General features: G+C 42.0%; 3 protein-coding genes and 1 long non-coding RNA gene across 5 annotated transcripts in view; all 4 read left to right on the top strand.

The window, feature by feature from the left end:
• myo10l3 (myosin X, like 3) overlaps positions 1-14,535 on the top strand; it is a 53,548-nt gene extending 39,013 nt beyond the window's left edge. Inside the window, exons 22-41 of the mRNA XM_020594764.1 lie at positions 520-626; positions 2,737-3,138; positions 3,245-3,275; positions 3,389-4,216; positions 4,999-5,122; positions 5,284-5,527; positions 5,645-5,740; positions 5,924-6,017; positions 6,537-6,592; positions 6,701-6,843; positions 7,077-7,271; positions 7,494-7,651; positions 8,115-8,238; positions 8,729-9,026; positions 9,137-9,344; positions 9,510-9,646; positions 9,828-9,951; positions 10,039-10,494; positions 10,778-10,969; positions 11,073-14,535. Of these exons, the coding sequence (XP_020450420.1) occupies positions 520-626; positions 2,737-3,138; positions 3,245-3,275; positions 3,389-4,216; positions 4,999-5,122; positions 5,284-5,527; positions 5,645-5,740; positions 5,924-6,017; positions 6,537-6,592; positions 6,701-6,843; positions 7,077-7,271; positions 7,494-7,651; positions 8,115-8,238; positions 8,729-9,026; positions 9,137-9,344; positions 9,510-9,646; positions 9,828-9,951; positions 10,039-10,494; positions 10,778-10,969; positions 11,073-11,177 (4,122 nt within the window). The 3' untranslated portion in view covers positions 11,178-14,535. The remainder of the gene's footprint in view (positions 1-519; positions 627-2,736; positions 3,139-3,244; positions 3,276-3,388; positions 4,217-4,998; positions 5,123-5,283; positions 5,528-5,644; positions 5,741-5,923; positions 6,018-6,536; positions 6,593-6,700; positions 6,844-7,076; positions 7,272-7,493; positions 7,652-8,114; positions 8,239-8,728; positions 9,027-9,136; positions 9,345-9,509; positions 9,647-9,827; positions 9,952-10,038; positions 10,495-10,777; positions 10,970-11,072) is intronic.
• Positions 14,536-14,845: 310 nt separating this feature from the next.
• Positions 14,846-18,124, top strand: pttg1ipb (PTTG1 interacting protein b). 2 transcript variants are annotated; one of them, XM_020594645.1, is made up of 7 exons: positions 14,846-15,079; positions 15,467-15,522; positions 15,636-15,744; positions 16,226-16,328; positions 16,761-16,826; positions 17,137-17,183; positions 18,027-18,124. In XM_020594645.1, exons 1-7 carry the CDS (start codon positions 14,980-14,982, stop codon positions 18,068-18,070), a joined length of 525 nt encoding a protein of 174 aa, XP_020450301.1. In that variant the 5' UTR covers positions 14,846-14,979; the 3' UTR covers positions 18,071-18,124. The 2 variants fall into 2 exon arrangements, with proteins under 2 accessions (XP_020450301.1, XP_020450302.1); XM_020594646.1 differs by having other exon boundaries at positions 16,761-16,821; positions 18,027-18,072.
• A 1,914-nt stretch (positions 18,125-20,038) lies between these two features.
• LOC109957066 (uncharacterized) lies at positions 20,039-22,904 on the top strand. Its single transcript, XR_002274496.1, has 2 exons — positions 20,039-20,255; positions 21,653-22,904. It is a non-coding gene; the product is annotated as an uncharacterized LOC109957066 (long non-coding RNA).
• Positions 22,905-25,425: 2,521 nt separating this feature from the next.
• Positions 25,426-27,610, top strand: part of sumo3b (small ubiquitin like modifier 3b) — a 3,961-nt gene continuing 1,776 nt past the window's right edge. The window contains exons 1-3 of the mRNA XM_020594836.1: positions 25,426-25,572; positions 26,264-26,392; positions 26,552-26,623. Coding sequence (XP_020450492.1) covers positions 25,552-25,572; positions 26,264-26,392; positions 26,552-26,623 — 222 coding nt within the window. The 5' untranslated portion in view covers positions 25,426-25,551. The remainder of the gene's footprint in view (positions 25,573-26,263; positions 26,393-26,551; positions 26,624-27,610) is intronic.

Raw genomic sequence — 27,610 nt, 5'->3', positions numbered from 1 at the left:
AATTCTATTAGTGGCCTGAATATTGGCTTGATGTATCAGTTTATCTGTGTATTACTTTCTGATGATGTTTTCCACTTTGTTCCTCCATCTGCTGTGCACCCTGTCACTCCCCCCCCCCCCCCCCTTTCTCCCCCCCCCCTCCCTGTGCACGTCAGTCGAGCTACCAACGCAGAGGTAGCAGCAGTAGAAGGGAGACGCTCAGGAAGGACGGCGGAACACAATGAGGCTCTGCAGCAGCAACAACTCTGCAGTCCTGGTGTCAGTTTGCCCCTCTGCTCTGCTCTGCTCTGCAGTCAGGGCAAGCAGCTAGCCTGTCCGTCTCAGCTGCACCACCGCTTCCTCCGCCCGTGCTGCCAACAAACAACAGGGGCCCTTCACATTCCTGTGGGCCCTCTTTTATAAGCTTACCAAGAAGAGGAACTAACCCATCCCGTCTCCTTCCACCTCCCCCCCACCTCTCTCTCTCTGTGTGTCTCTCTCTGTCCCTCTGTGTCGGCCGTGGCGCTGCTTGTCCCGCAGGTGTTCTTGAAGGAGGCCCTGGAGCAAAGGCTGGAGAAGGAGAGGGAAGAGGTGCGGCGCAGGGCTGGCATGGTGATCCGCGCCCACATCCTCAGCTATGTGGCAAGGTGAGTGGGAGAGTGTGGAGGAGTGAAAGGCTGAGTGGCAGCGACAGTTGTCGGTGTTTGTTTTGTAACTGAGGTGTAGCCTACGGCCTCTGTATCTTTGGGGGTGGGGGTGAGGATTATGTGCATGTGCATGCCTTTGCACACGTGTTTACCTTTATACCTGTATGTTTTACATCGGTGCGGAAGTTCCTCGGTAGTGGGTCCGTCGTTTATAAACTGCGTGCAGCCACACATTGTTTAAATTCTAGTCAAGACCACACATGTTTCCAGAAAGTATGGAGTATAGAGCTTATAGACAGAATGGATAATGAAGTCCGACAGTGAAAGACACAAACAACCTTGCACTGTGCATCATTTGTGGTGTGATGTCCTCAGACCATCATCAGGTCAAATTTAATGAGGAAATGAACTTTATTAATAAAGTAAGTACAAGTAAGAGGGTGCAGAATCATTAGGGAAATGTACTGCATATAGATTGTATCTAAAGACATCTGGAATATTTTTATATTATGTAATAATGCCACCATAAAAGCTTAAAAGCTGAAAAACCTCATGCTACGCTACTACAGGAGCAAAAGGAAGTGGATGTGGGGTAAATGTTGGTTAAAATGTCTGGTATATCCTGAAAAGACAGTGATTTAGAATGATGTAATGGTCATGCTTCTTAGTTGGCTGGTTTTTGCTGGAACACTATCAGCAGCACAGTTGATGTTAATTGTCTTTTCAAGTCTGCGCAGCAGGTTTCCCACCTTTCCACTCCGCCTGACAGACAGGACATCTACCACTATGGTGGTTTATAAATCTGCACATGCAAACACCCCCTTTGCTATATAATATAGGTGTGCCCCACTTGTGTGCTGCCTTATACTGTATAAGGTCAATATGTACACTCACTGGCCACTTTATTAAGTCCACCTCTACAGTTGTATGCGCCTATTCAACACCTCTGCCTTGCCATCTGTGTTTGTGAAGCTTGGAATATTTCACTTTTGGTGAAATTGAGGTCATAGCTGAAAGTAGTGTTGTACTGGACTACATTATATTCAGAGGTGTTCTTAATATTCTGACCCTCTGATGTATATAACGGGAGAACAAAACTATAGAGACAACTTTAAATCTAATGTAGTCCAGTACAACACCACCTTTAGCCATGACCTCAGTAATAAACATGTAATTGAATTTACACATTTGTGACATTCACCAAAAACTGAAACGCTTTGAGCTTCATGAACACGCGATGTTAAGGCGGAAGTGTTGCATTGAATTACATACAGGTGTACCCAATAAAGTGGCTGGTGAATGTGTTTCTCTGAAAGGCTACACTGGGAGAGCATGACGGCACTGATGACAGCACTGAACTTTTGGATTCACTTCACTTTTTAGCCGCTTGTACTAAAGCGAGAGACTCTGGAAAATCCCTAAAGACATAATTAAATTTAGTGTAACATTATCTCTGCTCATAGCCCGTCCTGAGACCAGCCAGGGGCCTTGGAGTGATTACTATGGAGACTAGACCGGGCTAAGGGTCAGAGAGTCATTGCATTGTGTGTGGTCCTTTTACATACACATGTGTTTGTGTGCATGTTTATGTGTGTGTGTGTGTGTGTGTGTGTATTCAATGCATGCGCATTGTGTGGGTGATGGGGCTTAGTCACAGGCCCACACAGCCACAATGGAACAGCCCAAGCTCATCAGACTCTAAATAGTGCACAGTTCACAATGCGCCAGTGTGTTTATTTAAACAGAGAATGCCAGCGAGCCTTAGGTGGAGACCGTGTTGTGCTGTGCGACGTCACAGATTGTTTGTTTGCGGTGACAATGGTCTCGGATCATGTTGGATTAAATGCTATGCTGCACTTCTGACAAGACCTTTCAGTCGCCTCCCAACCAGAAGGTTAAAGGTTTGAATCTCGGTGCCTGCAGTCCACATGTTGAAGTGTCCTTGGGCAAGACACTGGTTGCCCCCGATGGTTAGAGCCGTCGGCTGAGTTGGCGCCGCAGATGGCTGCTATCGGTTCTGTACCGGAAACAAATTTCCTTGTGTGTAACATACTTGGCCAGTAAAGGTGATTATCTTTATCCCAAATGTGTGTGTTTAATTTTGTCATAGGAAACAATATAAAAGGGTTTTATTCAGTGTCGTCACCATCCAGAAGAACTATCGTGCGCACTTTTGGAGGCGCATCTTCCTGCGCCTACGCTTGGCTGCCATCGTCCTGCAGAAACATCACAGAGGCCAGCTGGCCCGATCCCTCTGCTGCCAGCTCAAGGAGGAGAAACGGAAGCAGGAGGAAGAGGAGAGAAGGCGAGTAGAGGAAGAAAAGAGGAGGATGGAAGAGAGGAGACAACAGGAGGAGGAGGAGAAGAGAAAGAGAGAGGAGGAGGAGGAGGAGAAGCAGAGGCTGTTGGATGAGGAGATGAAGAGGAGGGCGGAGGAGGAGGCCATGAGGAAGGAGGAGCTGAGACTGAAGGAGAAGGAGCAGAAAATGGCAGCTAAAGCAGACAAGGAAAGGTAGAGCATCACACTGAAAGTGCATTTATAAATATGTCAAATGACTTGGATCGCCCATTTATATGCATAATGTTTTATCACTAATGCACTATTATCTTGTCTTTAGGAACTCAGTGGTTAATGGTGCTTGTCAGAAGGTAATTCCTTTTCAGTAAACATAACTGGCATTCACATGGCAAAACACATAAGACATGATTGTGGTGACATAGAACTCTTGATTTAGCAGTTTGTCATCTTGTCCTGTGCACAGAAGGAGCTGTCGCAGACTGTGTCCTTCGGTCACACCTCTGACGAAGAGAGCCGTCAGATGGAGGAGATCCTGCGGCTGGAGAGGGAGATTGAGCGTCTGCAGAAGCAGCAGGAAGACGGCATGTCCCTCCTCGGGGACGTCTCACATGAGGAGCTGCGGCAGATGAGGGATGCTGAGATCTACAGACTGGAGAAGGAAGCGTCCCGTGTGGCTACTGAGTTCCTGGACCTGCTGGACTTTGGTGGTTTAGAGCCTTCGCTGTCAAGTGAGGAGAACCTCCATGACCCGACTGAATCCATCGCCCCTCTGGCTGAGATGGAGGTAGATGAGGGGTTTCACGCTGAGGACGAGTGCATTCCTCTGCCTGACTTCCCTCCACCAGCTGCGGTTCCTCTTGATAAGGAAGTATTCCAAAGTGTTCCCCCTCCTCCGCCTGCCTTTGCAGAGGGATTAGTGGTTCCCCCCTCTTCAGCCTCCTCTCCTGTAGCAGGAAAGTTCTCACCAGTTGCCCCAAATGGACTGAGTCATACCCCTGTTCTCACGGACTCCCAGACCCCTGGCCCTCCTCCTCCCCCTGTAGTCACTAATGGAGAAAAGCGGCCATGCCAGAGGGCCAGCAGTGGCTCACTCTTTGAGCCTGTGAGTGAGGAGCCATTGCACTCAAACCTGCCAGACATGGAGTCGGACTATGACCAGGAGGAGTTTGAGGAGGCTCATGGGAGCTCAGGCGCTAGCACCAACGATGGCCATATCACAGATGAGGAGGTGTTGCGTAAATCATCTTGTACCCAGAACAGCCTGGACTCCTTCAGAGGCAGCTCAGACTCGGTGAGAACTATTGGGCAAAGTGCCATTTCTGTCAAATGCTACTGAGACGTTGCACCTGGAAAAGAACTGATAAGAGTTGTACTTCTTAACAATCTGATCCTTATGGGTATTCATTTGAAGCATCAGTGGTCCAGTGGGAGTACATTTAGTCAGAAATCTATAGAAATTTGATGTGATTACTGAGAAATTAACAGAATTACCTTTAAAATTTCAAATATAAAATTCCAAGCCTCAAATTTTACCTAAACATGCCCGTCACATATCCAAATGAAAGCTTGTACGTCTGTTTGATGCTTCCCACATGTTGCCTCAGCGCAGACAGCCCTGAACTGAATGTTGACTCTGCACATGTGCAAGCCTGAATCCTCCCTTAACATATCAAAAGACTCTGCTCATGTTAGAAGCACAGTGAAACAGCCTCGCAGTTGTTTCTTTTGGCTCTGCTGATGAGCAGGTGAATCTGTTCCCAGATGCTGCAAGTCAAGCAGAGATCAGACTTGACGCTGTTATATCAGCAAAATGTCAAAGGGGAAGAAAGAGGGTGTGTGTTTGCAGAGTGTGGCTGAATGTGTATATACCAGTTTTATGGCTATGTAGGTCAAATAGATTTTAGGCACTGATTTTAGTGCTTAAATGAAGACTGATTTCATGTGTTGCTGAAAAAAAAAACTTGAAATGTCATGATTTCAAATGACTGCATATAAAACCACTTTTTTTCCCTAATATTGACTGCTAAACATTTTTTTGAAGGACCTCTGTCATAATGCTGGTGTGTGTTTCAGTTTATTGACAGCGACGAGGATAACGATGGCTACGTGGACACGGATGAGGAAGTTTCCAATGGAAGAGTGAATCTGCTGAATGGCAGTGGGCCTCCATACTTCCATGGCTACCTCTATATGAAGAGTAAGTGGCTTTAGTAAAATCGCTGCTCAGCAGGCATGCACAGATGAACACAGCTTTTATAGCCATTTGTGAGTTTCAGAAAAGCTCTACAAGTTTCTGCAAGTCTACAATTCAGCATTTGTTCTTTGTCCCTCTGCTCTCTGCACCTTTCCCTCTTTCAGGTGGCCTGATGATCCCATGGCGTCGCCGCTGGTGTGTGCTGAAGGATGAGACTTTCATGTGGTTTCGGGCCAAGCAGGACTCCCTCAAATCCGGCTGGCTTTACAAGAAAGGAGGAGGCATGTCCACTTTGTCTCGGCGAAACTGGAAGATGCGCTGGTTTGTCCTGCGAGAGTCGAAGCTCATGTACTTTGAGAACGACAGTGAGGAGAAGCTGAAAGGAACCATCGATATCTGCGAAGCCAAGTAAGACCCTGGTCTCATTCAGCTAAACATCATATTCCCTAGTCTCTAATTTTCGTCTCTCAATAAACAACAATTAAGCCCCACAAAGTTTGTGAATCGCTTTGGGTCTCTGTATAGGGAGATAGTGGACAATCATGAGAAGGAAAATGCACTGAATATTGTGACTGAGGAGAGGACCTACCACATCTATGCAGAGTCCCCAGAAGATGCCAGGTACACTATATCCATATATACTTCTAGTTAACTGTGGAGTAGTGTTTTACTTTGTCATCACCTCTGTGTAAAAGTGATGTATGGACATGAAGGTCCCCCTTGTGGTTACCAGTGGAAGTTCACACTGTACAATTAACATGTTTGCTGACTTGTATTTCCTGAACTCCCTCTCACCCCATCCAGTGGTTGGTTCAATGCGCTGAGTCGGGTCCACAGCGCCAGCCCAGAGCAGCTCATGGAGATGCACCATGAACAGGCCAACCCAAAGAATGCAGTGGTTAGTGCTGTTTTACCTCTGTGCTGCCTGGGCCCCAGCCTCAGCTCCACCAGTAATGTTTCACCAAAAATGATGAAGCATGAAACCGAAGCATTACAGCCCAGATCTGGGTCCTATAGTTAATTAATCTGAACAGGCAGAAAACAGTCACTTGTGCAACATTGTTGTTTGTTACTGACATTAACAGAATGAGAGTAGGTAATAGAATACACAGATAGAGAAATTAAATGAGCTGGAAAACCAAATGAAGCCACTTTACACAGAAATAAGCTAATAGACGGTACTACAGTGTTAGAAAGACCTTTTTACTTCCCTTCATTCCACCCTCTTACTCTTCAAATCCTCAAGAATCCAGTACACTAAGTAAGCTTGCCTCTATCCTACTTTGAAACACAAACCCAACAGTAATGTTTTGGATAGGTGAGGTAGAGTTTTAAAATGTGGAAGTGCATTGCAATCTTTTCTATTACTAATAAACCCACCAAGAAATATAATATCATGCCTCTCTTCTATGTCCAGGGCACACTGGATGTGGGCTTGATTGACTCTGTTTGCGCCTCAGACAACCCTGACAGGTAATGAAACCTCACCCGGCTCTCAGTGAAGGATGTAACGTATTTAATTACATTTTTAGTGGTGTGAACTATATGAGTGTATGTATGTGTGATGTGCCCTCTTTCCAGACCAAACTCATTTGTGGTGATCACGGCTAACCGGGTGATCCACTGCAACACAGACACACCTGAGGAGATGCACCACTGGATCGGCCTGCTGCAGAAATCCAAGGGAGACTCCAGGGTTGACGGGCAGGAGTTTTTAGTCAGAGGTCAGTTAGCAGACATGCTTTTTTATGATCTGAGAGGTGATTCATGTACTCACATATGCAGTAGGATGCCTCTGATTAGGTACATAAATGGCTGGTGTGATTCTGCACTGAAAACTTTAAATTATTTTGAGAAGGAAACATGTAAATGAATTAAAACCTACTGTATGACAAAAAGGATCTAAGAATACTCTTTTTTAGGAAATGATGAGTAAATCTGATATTTATCCTCTCAGGCTGGTTGCATAAGGAGATGAAATCAGGAGCCAAAAGCACATCTCTGAAGCTGAAGAAGCGCTGGTTTGTCCTCACCAGTAACTCCTTGGACTATTACAAGTCACCAGAGCGCAGCTCCTCCAAACTGGGAACTCTGGTCCTCAACAGTCTCTGTTCTGTGGTGCAGCCTGATGAGAAGGTCTTCAAGGACACTGGTCAGTTCATGGTCAAGATTATTCTCACTCGGCTTCAGCCAGGAAAAAAATACTTTATCTCTTAAAATGGGGCTTATTTATTTTTGCAGTTTACAACATTTCTGATTTGTGCATTTTATGGTTTGGGGCACTTAGGCTTCAACTTCTGAAGAGAAAGTCGCTGTCCTTGATTCTGCCAGGGAGCTATTTTGTCCCTCATCACATTCTGCCCCATTTGTCCAGGTTATTGGAATATAATTGTCCATGGCCGTAAACACTCTTACCGTCTCTACACCAAAATGCTGAATGAAGCCATGCGGTGGGCGAACGCCATACAGGGAGCAATAGACAGCAAAGTTCCCATCGAAACACCAACACAGCAACTCATCAGGGACATCAAGGTATTAAAGAATCCACTCGAATGTTTCTCCCTTTGTTGTGGCTGGGTTGTTAATGTCATGCTGAATAAAAACTGCTAGTCTGTGATTTATATGTGCACGTGTCTTACTAAATGTGCTAATATTTTGACAAAGTAATTCTGCATAACATTTCAGTAACTTGTGAGCATTAATATTATTGTAACTGAAATTCTTTTCAGTCATGCAAACCTCTGGCAGGGACACACACTGTAGTACAGTGAGGTACTTGTACTCACTACATGTGTGCTGTGATTTTCTGGGTCTTGGCTTCGCCCGCTTATTTACCTCTTCTGTCATACTGTGTAACTGTTTCCTAACATTACTGCAGTAATGATTATCAACTCACTTAAATACAAACTTCCACCAGTTTAAGAATGTTCTGCTGTGCTGTAAAGATAATTCCTGAAGACCTTACAATCACTGACCCAGTTTTCTGTCTGTCTAGGAGAGCAGTTTAAATGTGGAGGCTGTGGAGCAGACATACTGGAGGAACCCCATCCTGAGATATACCCAGCATCCTTTGCACTCTCCTCTTCTACCTCTGCCCTATGGAGATGTCAGCATCCACTGTAAGTGCTCTGGTCTGACGCTACTGTTTGCAGGCTATTGCTATTGATTCCTAGTTCCAATAAATGCCTTACTCTCCCTGCATGTTGGAGGTACCTAAGTATTGAGTACTCACACCAGGTTTTTGTTGCAGTGTGCACCTTTTTTGCATGCTTATGTAATTGTTATTCTACCAAAACATCTAGTGTAAGGCATAAAAGGTCACTAACTGGAGTAAAGGCGGCTACTTTCACAAAAAATTAGAAGATGAGGAAGATTCCAGTATGAAGCACTTCCACAGTGGACAGCGTGGATGTACACAACTTAAACCTAAAAGCCCCTTATATCTGGGTGATTCTGTCATTATGACAAAATATTCAAATATCCCAACCTAGAATTACCGCTTCGTGGTTGTATGCCTCTGCAAACCAATCAAATGCACAGGTATGGGACAGGTAAAGTACATTAACTAGCTTTAAAATGAATTCTTCCCTGTCCATCTCTGTCTCCCAGTGCAAAAGGAAAAGGGTTATACCAGCCTGCAGGATGAGGCCGTGAAGATTTTCAACTCACTGCAGGAGATGGAGGCAGTGTCAGACCCTGTGCCAATCATCCAGGGAATCCTTCAGACCTGTCAGGACTTGAGGCCATTAAGAGATGAGGTCTACTGTCAGCTGATCAAACAAACCAATCACGTTCCGCATCCCAACAGTCCTGCCCATCGTGCCCACTGGCATCTCCTGACCTGCATGAGCTGCACCTTCCTACCCAGCCGAGGCATCCTACGCTACCTCAGGTTTCACCTCAAAAGGTACGAGCCATTTTTGGGTGCATTCCGTTATTCATACAAGTTCCCCGATATAAGATTAGAGATGAGTGAGACCTTGGGCTCATCGTACTTTTGTCCTTGGGAATTCTCAGGATAAAGGAGCTGTTCCCCGGTACAGAGATTGAAATGTTTGCTCATTTCATTGGTGAGTCTTTGAAGAAGACTAAGGCCAGAGAATTTGTTCCTTCCCAAGAGGAAATCATGGCACTGCTTTCCAGACAGGAAATGACAACCACAGTCTACTGCCACGGAGGAGGCTCCTGCAAGATCTCCATTAATTCACACACCACCGCTGGAGAGGTAAGTGAGCTGTTGTCACTGTAGGCTGTTTTAAATGTTTTTCTGCAAGATACTGCTGAGATCATTTCTTATTTACACAAACATAGAGATTGCTTTTGTCTTAAAACATGACAAGAGGAGTCATACTAATACGTACTCACTGTGATCTCGCCTTACTTTGTTTAGGTGGTGGAGAAGCTAATCAGAGGTCTGGCTATGGAGGACAGCCGGAACATGTTTGCACTCTTTGAACACAGCAACAGCATTGACAGAGCTGTGGAGAGCAGGGTCCTTGTAGCTGATGTTTTGGCCAAGTTTGAAAGGTATGTTCAACCTCGTCGTGGTTTACCTTCTTTTGCATACTGTATTTGATTATATTATTACAAAACTGGAGTGCAGTTACCAGTTGAGATACATAGAACTTTGTTTTTAGGGCATGATAATGATAAGAAAGAACCAGAAAAAAAGATGTGTAAGTGACAGGCTTTGTGGTTTTCCCACCAGACTGGCTGGTAGCGAGGAAGCTGAGGATGAAGGCCAGTGGAAACTCTATTTCAAGCTCTACTGCTTCTTGGATGTAGAGAGCATGCCTAAGGAAGGAGTGGAGTTCGCCTTCATGTTTGAACAGGTGTGTTTTATTCACCATGTTAGACTTTATTGAGTGTCCTTTGAATTATGTTTCACTTGGTGCTAATGTTGAACTTTGTTCCTTCAGGCCCATGAGAGTTTGACCCGGGGACACTTTCCTGCCCGTGAGGAGACCCTGCAGCACCTGGCCGCTCTACGCCTTCAGTTTCTATATGGAGACAAAGCAAGGGTCACCTGGGGCCTGGAAAATATCTACCCTGTGGGCCGGCTACGTAATCGCATTGTGCAGTTTACCAAGGTGGGTGGAGCTTCAGGGTCAGGACAAACTCTGGAGCGTCGGAGGACTAGTTTCCTGGATGGGACCCTACGTCGGGGGTTGAAGACAGGCTCAATGAAGAAGCAGCGCATGGAGGAGGAGCAGATGTTGGAGATGTGGATAAAGGAGGAGATGTCTGCTACCAGGGCCAGCATCGTGGAGAAGTGGGCTCGTCTCGAAGGTCTGGATCAGCACCAAGCCATGCTCAAGTACATGACCATCATCAAAGAGTGGCCTGGATATGGATCCACACTGTTTGATGTTGAGGTAAATTTACTAGACTTCGTTCAGGTTTCCATCAAGGGTGCACTGATCTGACTTTTTCTTTCTCAGTACAATTCCAATACCTTAGCTCAGGGACTCTTTTTACTCTTTTTTTTTGTTTTTTTGTTTTAAATCTACATAAATTCCTAAAGTATGTGGAGCTTGACTGATGTCATGTTTTGGTTAAGTAAAAGATGAAATGCCATACCAGACCAGTACCCAGTCTACAAGGTCAGTAATGCACACTAAATTATGCTTATGAGATCCTGTATTTATGTCTTTTTAGTGCAAAGAAGGAGGCTTCCCTCATGATCTCTGGTTAAGTGTTAGTGCAGAGAATGTGTCTGTCTACAAGAGAGGAGAGCCCAAGCCTCTGGAGACCTTCCCATATGAACACATCATCTTTTTTGGTGCCCTGCAGCCTTGCACCTACAAGATTACTGTGGATGAGAGAGAAATGTTCTTTGAAACACCACAGGTATATTGTATGGGAACACAGGATATTGGAATATCAAGCAGATGAAACAGGCTGCAGTTTGTTGCATTTCTTCTTTTCTGACTTTTTATTTGTCCACTTCCAGGTTGGAGAGATCACAAAGATCATGAAAGCCTACATAAATATGATTGTGAAGAAGCGGTGCAGTGTGAAGTCTGTGTCCAGTTACGGAACCAACTGGATCAGGTGATTGTACAGGACACAATATGCACTGAGCTACAGTACACCTGAACTCTAACAGGCAAGAATGGAGAGAAGACGTAGGTATGAGAAGAGGAACAAGTCATTTTGACAGAGATTGCGTCTCTGAGCTTTTGACTGGCTATGCAGCAACACAAACAAACTCAATCCAGAAAGATTTCTTTATATAGGGACACAAAAATTGTGGTGTCTTGACTGCATTCTAGAATCTGCACCATTTTAAGCTTTACAGTCATCTAAAGCGTTCTCTCCATGCAGTCTCCAAACATGTTACTCTCACTGGTTACACTGGCCATTTCTCTCATGTTACTTGAAATGTAATTCAGGTATCTTTCTGTGCATTCTATTTTAATATCCAGAGAATGTTGACAGAGCTTGCTTGCTCTTTTTCCCAACAAAACCTTCAATGATTCAAGACTCTTGTTCTGAGTTTAGACAGAATTTCCAAAAAAAAAGTGGATTTCTTTCTATTTCACTTTCTTTCTATCCCAACCTGTGTAAAAGATTGTGTTGCAGTGGCAAACTCGCACTAACTGAGTCACCTTTACAAGTGTTTTCCCCCTACAGAATAGGCTATTTCAGCCCATTGTAATGAATGTTCTCCTGAATGGAGATTCCCTCAGGTTAAAGAGTAATATAATAGTCATCCTGCCAGGGAGATGATCTCCCTCACTTTTGCCTTATTTAAGTTTTTATTATAGCTATTCTGGGCCGTTGATTGTATAAACATGGACAACGCGTCACAACTTCCCTCCACTATGCAAAAGTGAAGCCAAAATATTGTGAATTGGAGTATGGATACTTGTGCTCGGGCAGAAATTTAGAAATTATGTTTGGCTCTGAGTCAGATGTAGACACATAGATCAACCTTAGGCTTAGACAACTGGAATGCTCAAATGTCTGCTTTGTTTAATGAGAAGGATAACACCATACAGACTCAACTGTGTATGGCTCGTGTCAGGTTCGGACATTATATAATTTAAACTTGTCAGGCTACTGAACCCGCTGCCACCGCGATTCGTCCCCGGATAAGCGGTAGGAAATGGATGGATGGAAGCTTGTCAGGTTCAGAGGGAAATATGCGGCCCAATCCATGCTGTGTCACGAATACGTCAGCTGTCATCTTAGCATTTCCCAACCGGATTCTACACAGTAGTGACTAAGTAATTGAGTGACATATCAGACCGCCAATCAATACTGTCAAATCATCTGAAGAGCACACCTTTTTATATTGTCAAATAATTTATTAAAAACAAACCTACCAGAAAAATGACCACCTTTACACACATCAGTGTAATAATATATACCAAAAACCATAGAAATCACCTCTGGGAAAAATTTGTTTGATTTATACTTTGAGTTTTTAATTTGGTTTATGTTCCATCCACTTACATGGAGGGGGTGGGATTTATGACCTATACTGCGACCATCCACTAGGGGGCGATCGACTCACTGTGGCTTCAGTTCTGGGAGTTGTCAGGCTATCCATCTTTATACAGTCACTGTTCTGGACTAATAGTTTGAGTGCAGATGTGGCCTTTCAGCAATGGAATATACATTTTGAGGTGTTGAATATCTTGGTCAGTGGCAGATATTTCCATGGGTGTGTGACCCTGTAAAGCATGTCCCTATCTTAAAAAATAATAACTAAAAGGAAAATTTGTCTCCAATAAGTCAAATAAATTCAGCATACAAAGAAATTCATTGTGAATAACCACTGCATCAGTGGAGATGTAATGTTTACTGTATAACCACTGCAGTAGAGTATCTTCTCAAAAAGCACCAGTACTAAAATCAGGTGAAGTATTTGGGCTTCTGTCCCAGAACAAGTTTTCTGTATTGAGCTGATTTAGTGTGTGTGGAGTTGGATGTATGTTTTTGAAACTTACTGTAGCTGAAAGAGGCAAGCATGTATCACCTGTCCAATGTATCTGTCTAAAAAGTTTTTTTTTGTTTGCTTTAGTGATGTTAAGGCCATGTGAGCGTGGGTTATTTATTTATTGAAGCTCATAAAGAAAGCTCAGAAATTAACTGTGTGCTCTAAATGTATTGACAGTTTTTCAAGTGCTTTTTGTTATTCATGGACAGCGATCCATAATATTCAGAACCAGACAAGTTGTTTTTAACGTAGTCATGGCCCAAAATGTCAGCACCCCTGCATTTCTGTCAGATAACACCACTTCTCCCAGAAAATAGATTGGTATTCTAATGTTTATTTCTTTTGTTTGCATTGGAAAAACACAAAAAGCCAAATCTGATACATTCCACACAGATCCCACAAAACTGACAGTTTGAATGGTAGATAACGAATCTCAGTCAACTTCCAAACAAGTTCAAGCTGAGCTGCAGGCACAGGGTGCAACAGTGTCAACTCGTACTATCCATCACATCTGAATGACGGGGGACGCTATGGTAGGAGACCCAGGGCGACCCACTGCTGACACAGACATGAAAAAACCAGATTGGAGTTTGCCAAAAATTACCTGAGGCAGCCACAATCCTTCTAGAAGAATGTTCTGTGCACAGATTAGACTAAGAAAAGAACATGGTCCCTACAGTCAAACTGATATTATGAATAAATCCCATAGAGTCCCTGTGAAGAAATCTCAAAACAGCAGCTGGGAGAAGGAGCCCTTCAAATCTGAGACCTGCAGCAGTTGGAAAAAGAAGAGTGGTCCAAAACTCCAGTAGACAGGTGGAAGAAACTCACTGATGGTTACAGGAAGCGATTGATTTCAGTGACTTTGTTCAAAGGGTGTGCTATCAAATATTAAGTTGGGGGTTCAATAATATTGTCCAGTCCATTTTTAGACACAAACAAGAGAAATAAACATCAGAATACCAAAGAAATTGTGATTCCAACAATTTTCTGGGAGAAGTGGTGCGTCACCTGACAGGAAAGCGGGGGTGTTGATATTTTTACTACATGTGTATTATTGTTTTTCATTCATTTTGTGCCCTGTTCCTGAGCTTTTGTCAACATAAGATAACCTAAGTGCATTGCCCTCAACACCCAACCTGCTCATTTCTTTTTACCGTCTCGCTAACCACAGGATATTTCCTCTTCTACACCCCTGTAAATATACACCAAGAATTCAAGGCTTTTCCAATCAACATGCAGTATAGTACATGTTAAGAGTGGGCCAAGCGTAACAACCTTAGTATTTACCTCACATTGCATTGCTGTCTTCCATCGCTCTCTGATCGTACTGACTTGGGCGTTCTGGTCAGCTGCCGGCGGCCGCACCAGAGGCTGATCTTGCCATTGGCAATGACTGTATTTCTGATTGTTTTGAAGCAGAAAAATCAGAAAATGTTTTATATCAGAATTTAAAGATGCTTTAATAAATTATTGTATTTCAAAAACTGTTTGATTTCAGTATGTCATGCTATGGTTTACTTTAGACAGGACACCTCAGGAATAATTTAATCAAATGGAGCACAAAGAACAGAAGTTTCAGGCATCAGCATACAAACATTTTAACTGCACACATATAGTTTTTTTTTCTGAGGATTCAGCACCTCACTAAAAATATTAGACTGAGCTCTTTTTTGTTTAAAGGATTTATTATTGAAACAAAAATGAGCTCAGTCTAATATTTTTTGTGTTGTGCTGAATCCTGCATCATTCAAACCAGATGTTTCCCTCCGCAGCTGCTTCATGACGCCAGCGTCAGGAGCTCGTGACGTCACTCCCTTGTAAATTAGAGGTCCGCCCTCAGTTTGACTCCAGAAATGTTTTAGTTTGCTCTCTTCTCTCACACGGTCGGTGGTTTTTGGCTTGCCACACAATGCCCGGTCTTTGCGGAGCTTCAGTCCTTGTTTTTACTTTCATTCTCCACGGTATTACAGCCGCAGAGGCGCAGGCGACGACCCCTTCTCCAGCTCCGGGTAAGTTTTCTTTAACTTTAGACGATGTGTGCTGTGTTTTGTCCAGCCAGAGTCCGGTCAAGAGGCTGTCACATGACAGCAGCAAAGCGCACTTTCATTAACCGTAAGAGCAAAGATAATCGTCTCACTTTAGTTTACTGGATAAATAACAGTACTTGTTGTATTAAGCTATAGCAACGGTTAGCTTGTTTTCTTTTTAACTGTAGCAACGACGAACGGTTTGACATTAATTAAACTAAAATGTAGCATATTTTGTTCTTGATTTGTCACTTTAGGCAGAAATAGACATATACTTTCTAGTATCCCCATTTCTAAATCCTGTACAGAAAAAGCAGGGCTAATAACCTACACTCAAAGCATACAGTAACTCAACTATTTCGGTTTTAGTCCCTTGTGCTTTCAGGTCCAACACCAGTTGTTCAGAGTGCCTGCAGAATGTGACTGTAAGTCTCCTAAAATGAAGCCAAAAACAAATATACTAATACTGTTTTGTCAGTACCTATAAACACCAAAGATAAATTTGTCAGCACATTGTCTTTTGCTCTAATTGTTGCAGTGTTTATGGTGCATCCCAACCCAACAATGCATAGACTACCCAGTGAGGGACATCCTGCCCGACAAAAGTGTCTGTCCTTTGTCTGATGCACGATGGGGACTTTGCTGGGGTAAGACTTTCCAAACCTTAGGCCTCAGATAGATCTGTGTGACATTTGGAATATGTGTGGGACAGACTTTGTAGTAAAAGCAAATGGTTGCTTAAAAATAAGTGGCAACTTTTGTGATATTCAGTAAATTTTTAAGTAATTGTTCAAGCAAAAATGAAGATTGTAAACATTAACACACAAAAATTAATCTATCTCTCAGCCATGTGGTTTTTTTTTTTAAACTAAGAGCAAACTTATTTTTTGAGGTATCTTTCAGAGTGTGGAGGCTTTTTATTACTTTTGTTTGATGTATTTTGCTGAGCACACCTGATGCGTATCGTGAGCAGTCTTTTCTGAATATCAGTCAACCACCAAATAGCTGACTAAAGTCTGAAAGAGGCAACCTTTGTTGTGTGTATGTAATAGGATTTGTGCATGAATGCCTCATGTTTAAGTGAATGTTGACCTTTTCTCAGTGTGTGTGTGTGTGTTCATTTCACAGTAAACTTCCAGATTTTGATCATCGCCATGTCCGTGCTAGGTGGCATCCTCCTAATTGCCCTTATTGTTTTTCTCCTTTTCTGCTGCAAGTGTGAAAGAATTGGGTAAGCATTAAGTCATGTGAAGTGCTGCTGCCTGTGAAATCTGTTCAACGTGGAAGGAGGAGGAGGATGGTGAACACAATGGGTTGTTTTTCTGCAAGGCTGGGCTGATACCGCTGTCTCCAAAAGCCTGCCAGAATTTGTGGCTGCAGTTTAGCTCTGAAAAATAACTTTGTTCTTTCTGTTAAGATGTGCTTTAGCTCCTTGTTTAAAACTAGTTAATTTAATAATGAATGTTGAATGAAGTGGAGATAGTGATATATTTGATCAGGTCATTGGTCTGATTAACTTGTTTTAATGGTGTTGTATTAGGTTATAAGCAAAGCACATTTGACTCAAGCAAAAAATACACTTGTCCTAACATAACACTTTATTTACAAAAACATCATTGTGATGAATATTAATATAATTACCTTTCTCAAATTCAAAAACAAGAAACAAGAGAGAAGATGCAAAGGCGGAGCGACAAGCCCGTGCGAGGAAGGCCCGTCAGAAAGTAAGGTACTAAGTGGCTGTTGTGTAGGGGTCTGACATCTGTGAAAAAAGTTGCACAAAGAGGCAATGAAACTCAAATATGGTGCAGACAGAAGCTATTGTTGTGTGTCTGACACATTTAACCACACATCTGAGTAAAGTTTAGGTTAATTTAGTGTTTGAATATTTTCATTGTCTTCTATTATCGAGTATGCATACATTTGCCCTAGATTATTTTAAGAGAAGATCCTTAAACTAGGTTTCAAACACTGTAAGTATGAGAATGGCCAGTGTTCTCCGTTGTCTAACAATTTGTCTTTGTTTCTTCTCATTACAGGAGAACAGAAATGCAGATGAGGCATGATGAAATCCGGCAGAAATATGGTAACACATTTCTTGTTTGTGCAGTTTCAGTGTGTAATAAATGCCAATTTGGAATATCAAAGTGCTATGTTTAGTTTACATTCACAGTGACAAAACAGTTGCAATATGAATAAAAACAGGGTAGGAGAAAGATAACAAAATAAATATAGCTAAATTTGAGCAGATGAAGCAAAGAACCAATATATGAAGTCATTATCAACCTAGAGAAAAAAGTGAGAAAAGCCCACTAGTGCCATCTAATGGAGAAAAAAATACACGTGCATATCTGATAAACTTTAACATAAATTGCCACTTAAAGGTACAATATGTTATTTAAGGTAGCACTAGCATGAAACTCCAAATCAATCTACTCTGCTCCACCCAGCACTCCCTCTCCCTGCTCCACTACGCTCTACTACAATCTGCTACCCTCCGTCACGCTCTGCCCAGCTCTTTAGATATTTGTAGTTATGAAGTTACAATAAATGAGAATGCAACAAAACTTAATGATCAAGCAGAAATAGTCAAAAATCTGATTGGTTAGTGGGGTCATAGCTATTAACTCTGCACTGCTGCTGGTGCTGTGTAATGAGTCTGGGTCACAGGAGGCTTCGACAGCGACTTTCCACATTAAGACAAACAGATTTCTACAACACAAATATTTGAAAAAGGTACATACTGTAGCTGTAACTAAATGTATGAAAATATTTTTGCAAGACAAAAATATGGGAATAAATGAATTGCATTTAACTCAGTATTTTGAATGTATGCAAACATCTAATCTGAGTATTTTATTTTCCTAAATGTTTTGATTGTAGCTGTACTGTTGATGACCTGATCTGTTCTGGTGTTTTTTTCTTATAGGCCTGGCAACGGATAACCCATACTCTCGTATGGACAATCATTAAGAAGAACCTCAGCAATGTTTTCTTTAAAAAAATCCATTAAAATGATCTTACTGAGACATTTTTACTACATTGAGATGGAGCATACAAGTATGTGATAAACTGTGATTATCTGGACTGATTTCAGTGATGGCCAAAAATGTAACCAAAATATCATTTCAATGATTATGCACTATATTTATATGGTCTATTCATGGTCTGTTCACCCAGTATTTCATTTTTAATATGCGCTACTCTGTTATTAATGTTTCTTCTGCCTTACATTTTGATGTAAGTGACTATAGGAAAATCTGTTAAGTCAACTGTTTTACTGTCCAAACAGGAAAATAGATAGAGGGCAAATCTTTATTGCAGCGTTGTAAACTTCTACAACTCCAGAGCTGATCAGTGCTTGTGGTGCTTCTTTTATAACTAGGAGTATCATTTTCACACTGGTAATAATTTAACACCATTTTACTGATTGTCATTCATGACTAAAGTTCAGCATTTATCTTTCTATAAAATGTTAATTTGTAACATGCAATGCAAGAGTTTTTGCTATTTTATCTAGTTCAGAATGTTATTGGATAAAAAGATGTTTTGAATCGCATGGCTAGCATTTGTGACCTTTCATTTCAAAATTAAACCAACAAAAATGCAAATGTTTTTCTGACTTGTATTGTTTTAAGTTCAAATATAACAAAAATTAAATTGAGTCCCCAGTTTTTCATTCTTAAACCACCCAAATCAAAATACAGTGGCCAACAAATATAAACTTTGAATGAATCTGGTTCTCTCCAAGTGAACTTTATTGTCATTACCAATGTACAAGTACAAGGCAGTGAAATCCAGTTTAGCATCTAACCAAAAGTGCAATAACAGCAGTGCAGAGTGTGCAGTATCTACAGCATGTACAGTCAGTACTAATTTATTGATAGATATGTACAACAGATATTTACAGTAAGATATGTAAGGTAATGTACAATATACAACAGACAAATGATTTAAATGACAAGTCATGGATAATGTACAGTAAGCTTATAAAACACTAGTGTAATGGGGTGAAATGGAATGAGATAGTGCAGAAGTGAGGACACCTAAGCATGGAACCAGCGATCCTAAGTGTCAGTACTGTGGTTGCACATCTCTTTACTTGGGCATGTGCCTTTCATGTGGAAATATATTCCTGGCCTATTCATCCAACCTACATGGCAATCTTTTGGCAGCCTTTCCTAAATCTAACATCTGTTAGGTATTTTTAGTCAGATAGAGATACTTTTTGTATTAGAAATGTTTAGTGGAGATAGGATGTCTAGTTAGACTGTTAAATGCTTAGTCATGCTTATGAGTTTCTACAGGGTACATCTGGTCAAGGATAACTAGAGAGAAGAGTTGATGACTGTCAGCAGACAGGGTGTTTAATATTATTATTATGACGTGTATAACTGTAGCCTTAGCCATAATATGTTCTTATGTTTAAGTCACGACATGTTACTAGAAGTCTGTGAGAATGTTTCTAGTTAAACACCACTTAACCAACAGACATACACACATTGATTTACTTCATGTTTTGACTACTGCTATGACCAGCTGCAAAGCTGGCACCAGAGACGTCTCGGTTGACGTTTCTGTGTAGTATGGGGCTAGCCCAACCGCGGGGATATAATGTATAGGCCTGGTGGGTTCAGGGTCTTTCATCTTACATCTGCCTGTGACCAGTTTGGAGGTGCAAGATACCTGAGCGTGTAATGTTAATTTGACCTGTGATCCTTTGAATAAACCAGCACTGTTTTGAAGTTACTTGGACTGTCTCGTCTCTCAGAGTTAGCAATGGTAAGAAGAACCAAAAAAGTCCTTCACATCTAATCCCGAAAAGAAGGCACTCCATGCATGATTAATTTGCTGTTCAGTCATCAGTCATTTAGAATTGTTGCACAATAGCGTTTTGGGATAATTCCTCTTATTCATCTAGCATCCATCTTGAAGACCAAATCGAGGCCAAAGGGTACGAATCTAAACCGGAAGTATTCGACAGCGACAGAACGGAAGCTGCTCATGATTGCTTCCAGTGCCATTACTCATCATGGCAGAACCCGTGTGAACAACAAACCTGCTCGAAAATGGGCAAATAATTAGCACAAGATTTTCTAGGCTGTTCTGTTGAAAGGCTACAGCAACTGGACTGAGGGGTATGTGCACGACATGGAAGGTAACGACGGGGACAGCCTTTGTTTGCTCAACGTTTGCTAGTTAGCTTGCTAATATACCGTAACTGGCGTGACTGGTCTGTGTTTAATTCAAGGGGCTGGTCGATGAGGAAATTGGTTTGTTTGGTATGTACAATGGATAGGGCGGTGATAGGATTGATATATGGGGGTTGTTGGGGACTTGCACTGCTGTGGGTCTGAGTGTCCGGTGTTGGGCTAATGGTACCACGGTCTAAGAAAGGGGGTAGGACTAGATAAGTGTATACTTCTTCCTACTCCCTTTCAAGCATGTACTATTGGAATGTTGTGATGTCTTATGCGTATTTGTTGAAATGTCTAATCAATTTTGTTTTTCGCAATATCAATTTTCTTAGTTTTACATGCTTGGAAGAAACTTAAAAAACTGGACACCACAACGTTACACTCTAATGCTAGTCAATGGTAGAACATATAGGTTAACCGCAACAGATTGTTTCTGTTGATTTATTAGCATTAGTATTTCTTTAACCGACAGTCAGAATGGGCAAGACGCATATTGGTGTGAGAGCCAGGACGTTTCGCTCAATTCGAAGAATTCAGGTATGTGGATAAACCGTTCAGTTTGCAGAGTGATACCGCTGTTAAAATACACCCGCATTCAGAATGTTCAAATACTCATTTTGATCCTTTGTATCAATAGCTAACCTTCCCCTGTCCGATTGAAAATAATGTGTCATCTGTTATAATATTATCTGCAGTTGCTGTGATGTCTAGTTGACGGTGTACGAATCAAAATGGCTTGTTTTCGCTGCCACTACAAAGCAAGACAGGACTGGGTAGTACTGTTGGTTATTAGCGTGAATAAGAATTCATTTACAGTCATGGTTTGCTCAGTTCACAGAGCAGTTTAAGTAGGGTTGAGGAAGGTACTCTCCAGATGTAACAGATCACTTTCCTGTTTAAACTACTCAGTAATGCCATCTACAGGTTGCTCAAACACAGTAACATAAAAATATAATGATTACTTTTGGACATTGTTAAACATCTTTGCCTCCAAAATCAATAGCTTATTTTAATCAATGGTTAATTCAAATGTATAGACTGTTGTCACATTACTGTGATATTGTTACATCATCAACCCTCTGTTTTAGTACAGTGAGTGTCCAAGATATAAGGTACCCTGCAAGCTGTATCAATTGGTATCATCAACTGATGTTGATAACACATCTACAAACATAAAATGTAGCCGATGCTTTCATTTCTGGAACATGAAGTGCCAGATGTATTTGATTAACTCCATACTCGGTATACATCGCTGTGCTTTAATGTTATGTATTTATATGTCTCTACCTACTTTGCTGGAACAGACTATTACAGTCATTTGGTATGTGTTCTCAAACATGTTTTATTATTCTTACAGGTGGAGCTGTCCGTCAAGTAACCATTCATTGGCAACACGTACTGCACCTACAAACCTGACCTGGGACAGCACACGATAGGACTGCTCTACACACTTGCCCACTACGTAAAAACCGGGTATACATCTGTCCCCTGGCTGCAAGCAAAACATCCCTGCCACAAGCTTGGCATGTTCCATTAAGAACATTAGGTCTCAGTCTAAAAGCAGTTAGCACAGTGTCCAAAATCAAGCCACCAGTGACTTATGCACTGCCCCGGAAAAAAACAGCGCTTGACTCGGGGGATAATCTCTAATTTGTATTGTCCTGTGCTACTTCCATTACCTGCTTGGAATTTGCAGAGACACTGGAGAGACCTGGCTGCAATCAGCAGTAAGAGCCAGATGTTGAAATTACTTGAAGCAAATCATAAACAGTCTACTGATCTGGTCTCCACAGACCATGGGGGCCTTCCACGGGATTCTCTATCAAGTTACCAAATTCACAGTCCACTGTCCATTTCCAGTGAAAAGCACCTTCATCTTCCCCTACCACCATAGCCATGTTCCTAGAGCACTGTAGTAGATGATACTGAGACATATTACTACGAAGGCCTTTCAAGAGAATCTGCTCCAGGGTGAGAGACTGAGAGTTTGGGGGTAAACATGAAAGAGAAACTATGCAAACAAACAAAAGCAGTGGAGGGAGGCCTAGTCAGTTGCTGCTGCTGAGCACAAGGACATCACTAGAAATGAAGTCTACACTGTGGATATTTTGATTAACCCCATGCCCCACACCTGGGTGCCTCACCCGACTGGAAAGTGCATGACCTTAATACAGCACTTACTGACGGACTTCTGGAAATCAAGTGTCCAGACAAGGATAGTTTCGAAGACCGTACATACTTGTATTGCAAGGCTGATGGGACCACTCATGAGTACTACTTCCAGATGGTTAATCTAATGGGTATCACTAGTATCACATGGTGTGAGTTCTTTGTCAGGTGCAAACAGGATGATCATCTGGAGCATGTCTACTTCAACCTTGAAGAATGGACAAACATGAAATCCAAACTTGACATTTTCTTCTTTACATACTTCCTGCCTGCCTTGTACAACAAAGGTACATGAAAATATCTGTGAAATGAAACAAGGAGTCAACATTTTATGAAGCAGTGCTGTATTTTCCACAGGCTTAATTCAATGAAACATGGCTGTCTTAGATGTAACTTCCACTGTGCATAAAAAATAAAATAAAAATCTTAATTGTAAAACAGCCTGTTAGTAGAATGCATCCTGCCCAAATGGGGTGGAGTCATTGTAAGAATTTAGAACACACTTTATTTTACAGGCATGTAAATTGCATCTTATTTCAAAAATAATTTCCTAACAAGCTTCCTGAACAAAACTGGTACTAATTATAGGTAAAGTATTAAGGAGTAATCAGGTGATACATTTCCAATTATTTGTAAATACTAAGCTGGCACAATTTTTATTAAGGGTAGAAGGTGAGCTACACAAAGTGTAAAGTTTGCTTGCAAACAAGTTTACAATTCAGCAAATAGTAAATATTGATTGGGATTTAAATTGAGCAATTAGTACCAAACTACTTGGTTCTTTTCAGGAAACCTCTGAAAAATATATTAGGAAATACTGGACCTATACAATAGTGCTACCAACAAATTTAGTGCACTCTTTACAACATGGGGCCATGTAGAGGCCATGTAAGAGGGCACAAACAGTACACATTTGGTTCCCAGAGCCCACTAGTGTCATGGGTAAGACTATCAAATATGTGATACTAATGCCCTGCGACCCCATTTGGGACTGAGCAGTATAGAAGATGTATGTATGAATGATACTAATGCAAAGTCTGGCTGTTGCTTGTGTCTGTCTCATCTCTTCTGGGTTGAAAAGTCCACATTTATTTCAGAAACAAGGTCCTTAATAAGAAAGCCGTTATCAGCCATGACTTGACCACCTCTGTTGAGTAAAGATAGGATCCATGATTCTCTTTATCTCCTTGTCACATATTGAAGCTGTATACAGGTCACTGACAAATGTCACTTCATCTGATGGAGAGATGCCAATTAGGCCCTTAAAGGTGGTATTACCTTTGTATTGAGTGTATTTCAGAGTTGAAAACTTTTGAGCTAGGTCTGCACATGTATTTCTGTACAGTCTAATATAACTCTTGTGCTTTGGAAACAAAGAGGCATAAGCTCATTTACGCTCCCCCTGGAAGGCAATATTGGAAGTGATCCTAACATGTAATTTAAGAAGTTTGTCCCGGTTACACAGACCCTGCTTACAGCTGACTGTGACACATTGAAACGCACTGAAATGTCCTGTATAGGAAATCCTTACCTCAGATGACAAAGAAAAGGGAAAAATTGGTCAATGATTGCTGGTTTAGGAATGCTAAACCCCTGCCTTAGAATTTCCTCATCAGCTTGCCTTAGTTGCTGTGCCTGACTCCACCCCACCATGTTTTCTGAAGAGGGCTATGGGAACACAAACTGTGCTTTGAGTGTGTTTTAATCTGGAAAGCCTGTGTAAAACATGATGTTCTTGTCATTCCCCTGGAATCTTGAAAGAAAAAACTGCTTGCATTGGAGCTGTGCTATTAACTCTGCTTGATCACTGGTGGTCTTGTAGGCTGACTCATCACAGAAAGTGTAAGGGAAAGAAAATATTGAACATTTTTAAGAGGGTACAGTTTAATTTAGTAATATATCTCCTATCTGAGGCCATTCACATGTACAAAAATAATGCTTTTGTCCTCTTCTACAGAATGGCTGAAGGAAAAGAACATTTTTGAGAGGGAGGAAACATACTGAGAGAAACTAAAAATGGTTAAGGTATCAGCAAAAATATTGATCACTCCCAACTATAGGCTGAAGAAATGTAGAAAAACAAAATCAACTGGACTTGGTTTTAGATCGGAGACGTTTCACCTCTCATCCAAGAGGCTTCATCAGTTCTGCCTGACTGGTGTAGAGCCAGAGATATTTATCCCCATCGGTGGTGTTTCAGTCCTTTGATGGCCAAAGGACAAAAGTCCCAGACATAAACGGAGTGATGTGGTGTATTCAGGGTGTCACGACTTGTACATTGGTGAAACTAAGCAGCCGCTGCACAAACGCATGGCCCAGCACAGGAGGGCCAACCCCAGTGGACCAGAGTCAGCAGTCCACCTCTACGTGAAGGACAAAGGACATTCTTTCGAGGACAGTGAAGTCCAGATCCTCTCTAGAGAACATCACTGGTTTGAGAGAGGAGTTAAGGAAGCTATTTTTGTCCAAATAGAACACCCCTGACTAAATAGGGGTGGTGGACTAAGACAGCTTGTCATCAGTCTACAACTCTTGAGATCTCTGACCAAACATGCCCACCAGGACAGTAGGCGTCAGTCCACAGGTGGGGGTTCAAAGACAGGTAACGACGCTCACCAATACTGAAACTAAACTAAACTAAAACGACTCAGTTGTTAGGGGACATTGTTTGGCATCAAAGGACCTGGATGACTGAGAATCTGTACGGACTCCCACTATTGAAATACTGATGAGGAACTTTTCATGGAACCCAAGCTGGAAATGCGTTTTTATGCTCGGGAATACACTTATCACTTGTGTGTTAACACGCGTGCCCGCTGAGCGCGATGGCATGCCGTATTTTGAAACGTAGCTTCGACGGATCATTTTTGGATTTAAGTAACTCGCGGGAGCGCGCAAATTATTTTGCGCGCTCATGTGTCCTCGGTCCCGATTAAAAGTGGAGCACGTGACCCTTCTGGTCGAATAACATTTTGAATTTCAGTGCGCGCTCCTGGGCCAAGTGAAAGAGCCGGAGGAGCTGATAAGTCGCTTCACCAGGAACAGTCGGTTTCCACGTTATAGAGTAATCCCTGGGAAAACAGAAGAATGTCTGAAGAAAAGCCGAAGGTCAGTTCCGCGTTTCTTAGTAGGTCGTGTTTATGTTTATCCTTCGATGCTAATGATGCCAGTTGCAAGTTAACGTTAGCGCGTTAGGCTAAGTTAGCCCTGCCTCCAAGCGATATATACCGCATTTGAGCGGGTAGAGGGAGAAAACAAAGGTTGACTAGTTTGCGGATATTTGGATTTAGGCGCAAACTTTGGTTCGTGTAGCGTTTCTTTCACTATTACCCTCCACTGTGACTAGTACTCATTGGTTGCCTGTTAAATTATGCAGTATTTACGTATGTTGGTGTCAGAGATTGCTATTGAAATGAATGATTTGCTTACCCTTTCGTTTGCGCCATTGTGGCTTTCTGCGCCACTTTGAATATGGGCTAGCTTGCTATGCTAACCACCGAAAGGAGCATTATTTGTGCAGTGTATTGCTTGGTGAGACTGGCTCCAGAACAAAGCTTGTCTTGTAAACGTAACAAGCTAACTAGCACGTTAGCTAATACTGTATATAGATTAATGTTAATGTGGTACTACCGAACACTGGTTTTGTGTCGAAATCTGTTTCCCCATCGAGAGGTGTTTCCTCTACGGAGCGGGGCGCTACTGGAAACGCCGTTTTTAACAACGGACGCACCTCTACGGGGGAGCACATTTCGACACAAGACCGGTGTGTTGCTGCCTCTGATGACGGTTTTTGTTGCAGGAAGGCGTGAAGACGGAGAACGACCACATTAACCTCAAGGTAGCTGGTCAGGACGGGTCGGTGGTACAGTTCAAAATCAAAAGGCACACTCCTCTCAGCAAACTAATGAAGGCATACTGCGAAAGACAGGTAGGTTCATCCAGTAAGACTAAAACCTCTCACTTCCTGTGGTAACGTTGTACTATAATTACGGACATGTGGACGTTTAAAATAATGTTGCTCCTTAGTTTCAATTTAGTTAATAGCTTACTTGATGTAACATGTTGTCTCTGTTCTGTCTTTTTACAGGGGTTGTCAATTCGTCAGATAAGATTTAGATTTGATGGACAGCCAATTAATGAAACAGACACACCTGCACAGGTTGGTTAAACATTTTCTCGTGTACTCGGGTCTTACGCACTAGTCTCGTTTTGTAGATTATTATTGTGTAGTATATTTGAAGTACATAATGGTATATTTTTTTTTTCTTTAAGTCAGTAGTCAATGTTCAGTAATGTTTTTTTTTTTTAACCAAATAGATCAATAGGTGCTGACATGTACAATAAAAGTACACTGTGTAACTAAGCATGAGCATTAAGATTTAAAATAATTTATTGTACATTTGTCGGTTTGTATTGGGCTTTTGCAACTAGACAGTGCAGTTTGTCCTCTTTGTATTTTGCAACCTCCTGATTGCCCTGTTGTCAGTGACATTCTCACACAGACTCAGTTTTGAAGGGCTTGGAATTTTTCTTAGACTCCCCTGAGGCTGGTACTTGTCACTAACATTGTCACAGACTGGTTGAGAATACTTGTGCTCCACACTGAGCTTTGTATCAGCCTACATAAGTCTCATGTTTTACCTGTATGATCCATGTTTTAATGTCTTTGCTCATCATCTATAATGTGAATATGTTTCTCCTGAACATTTAGTCACTCATGGGGGCAGTAGAGGAGATTGTAGCTGCATCCAGTTCAGAAGTACATTAGCATACTTCATGGACATTCAGCAGCAGAGCCAAGCTCATCAGAGCAGCAAATGGATACAAGCCGTGCTGCCCTGCATTCTGCTTTTAGGCATTGTGCTGTCTGCTGTGTCCATTACCCATCTCTGTTTCAAACCATTAGTTTTGAGGTATGGTTATTTTAAGACAAGACTCTGTAAAGCTTACTGCCTTCCACACTGCCGCTCCTGCATTGATGTGTACAATGTCGCAGACAGAAAGTTGCGTGCGGTTTGCTTGAGAGAAAGTGAGTTGACTTGGGGCTTCTTGACTGATGCATCAGCTTTTAGGTAGCAGTGTTAGGAAGCAGTATCACACCTACATAGATTACTTATCATGCAAATTAAAACACATGGCTGCTTCA

This window comes from Monopterus albus, unplaced genomic scaffold (genome assembly GCF_001952655.1).
Source record: "Monopterus albus unplaced genomic scaffold, M_albus_1.0 scaffold24.1, whole genome shotgun sequence".
NCBI classification, from domain to species: domain Eukaryota; kingdom Metazoa; phylum Chordata; class Actinopteri; order Synbranchiformes; family Synbranchidae; genus Monopterus; species Monopterus albus.
The sequence above is the reverse complement of the archived record's forward strand: the minus strand, read 5'-3'. Positions and strand labels throughout refer to the sequence as shown.

Excerpts from the sequence above, each read along its gene's own strand:
- pttg1ipb (XM_020594645.1), top strand. The coding sequence starts at position 14,980 with ATGCCCGGTCTTTGCGGAGCTTCAGTCCTTGTTTTTACTTTCATTCTC. Across the intron at positions 15,745-16,225 it reads ACGATGGGGACTTTGCTGGG|TAAACTTCCAGATTTTGATC; the intron begins GTAAGACTTTCC and ends TTCATTTCACAG. Across the intron at positions 16,329-16,760 it reads TGCAAGTGTGAAAGAATTGG|AAACAAGAGAGAAGATGCAA; the intron begins GTAAGCATTAAG and ends TTCAAAAACAAG.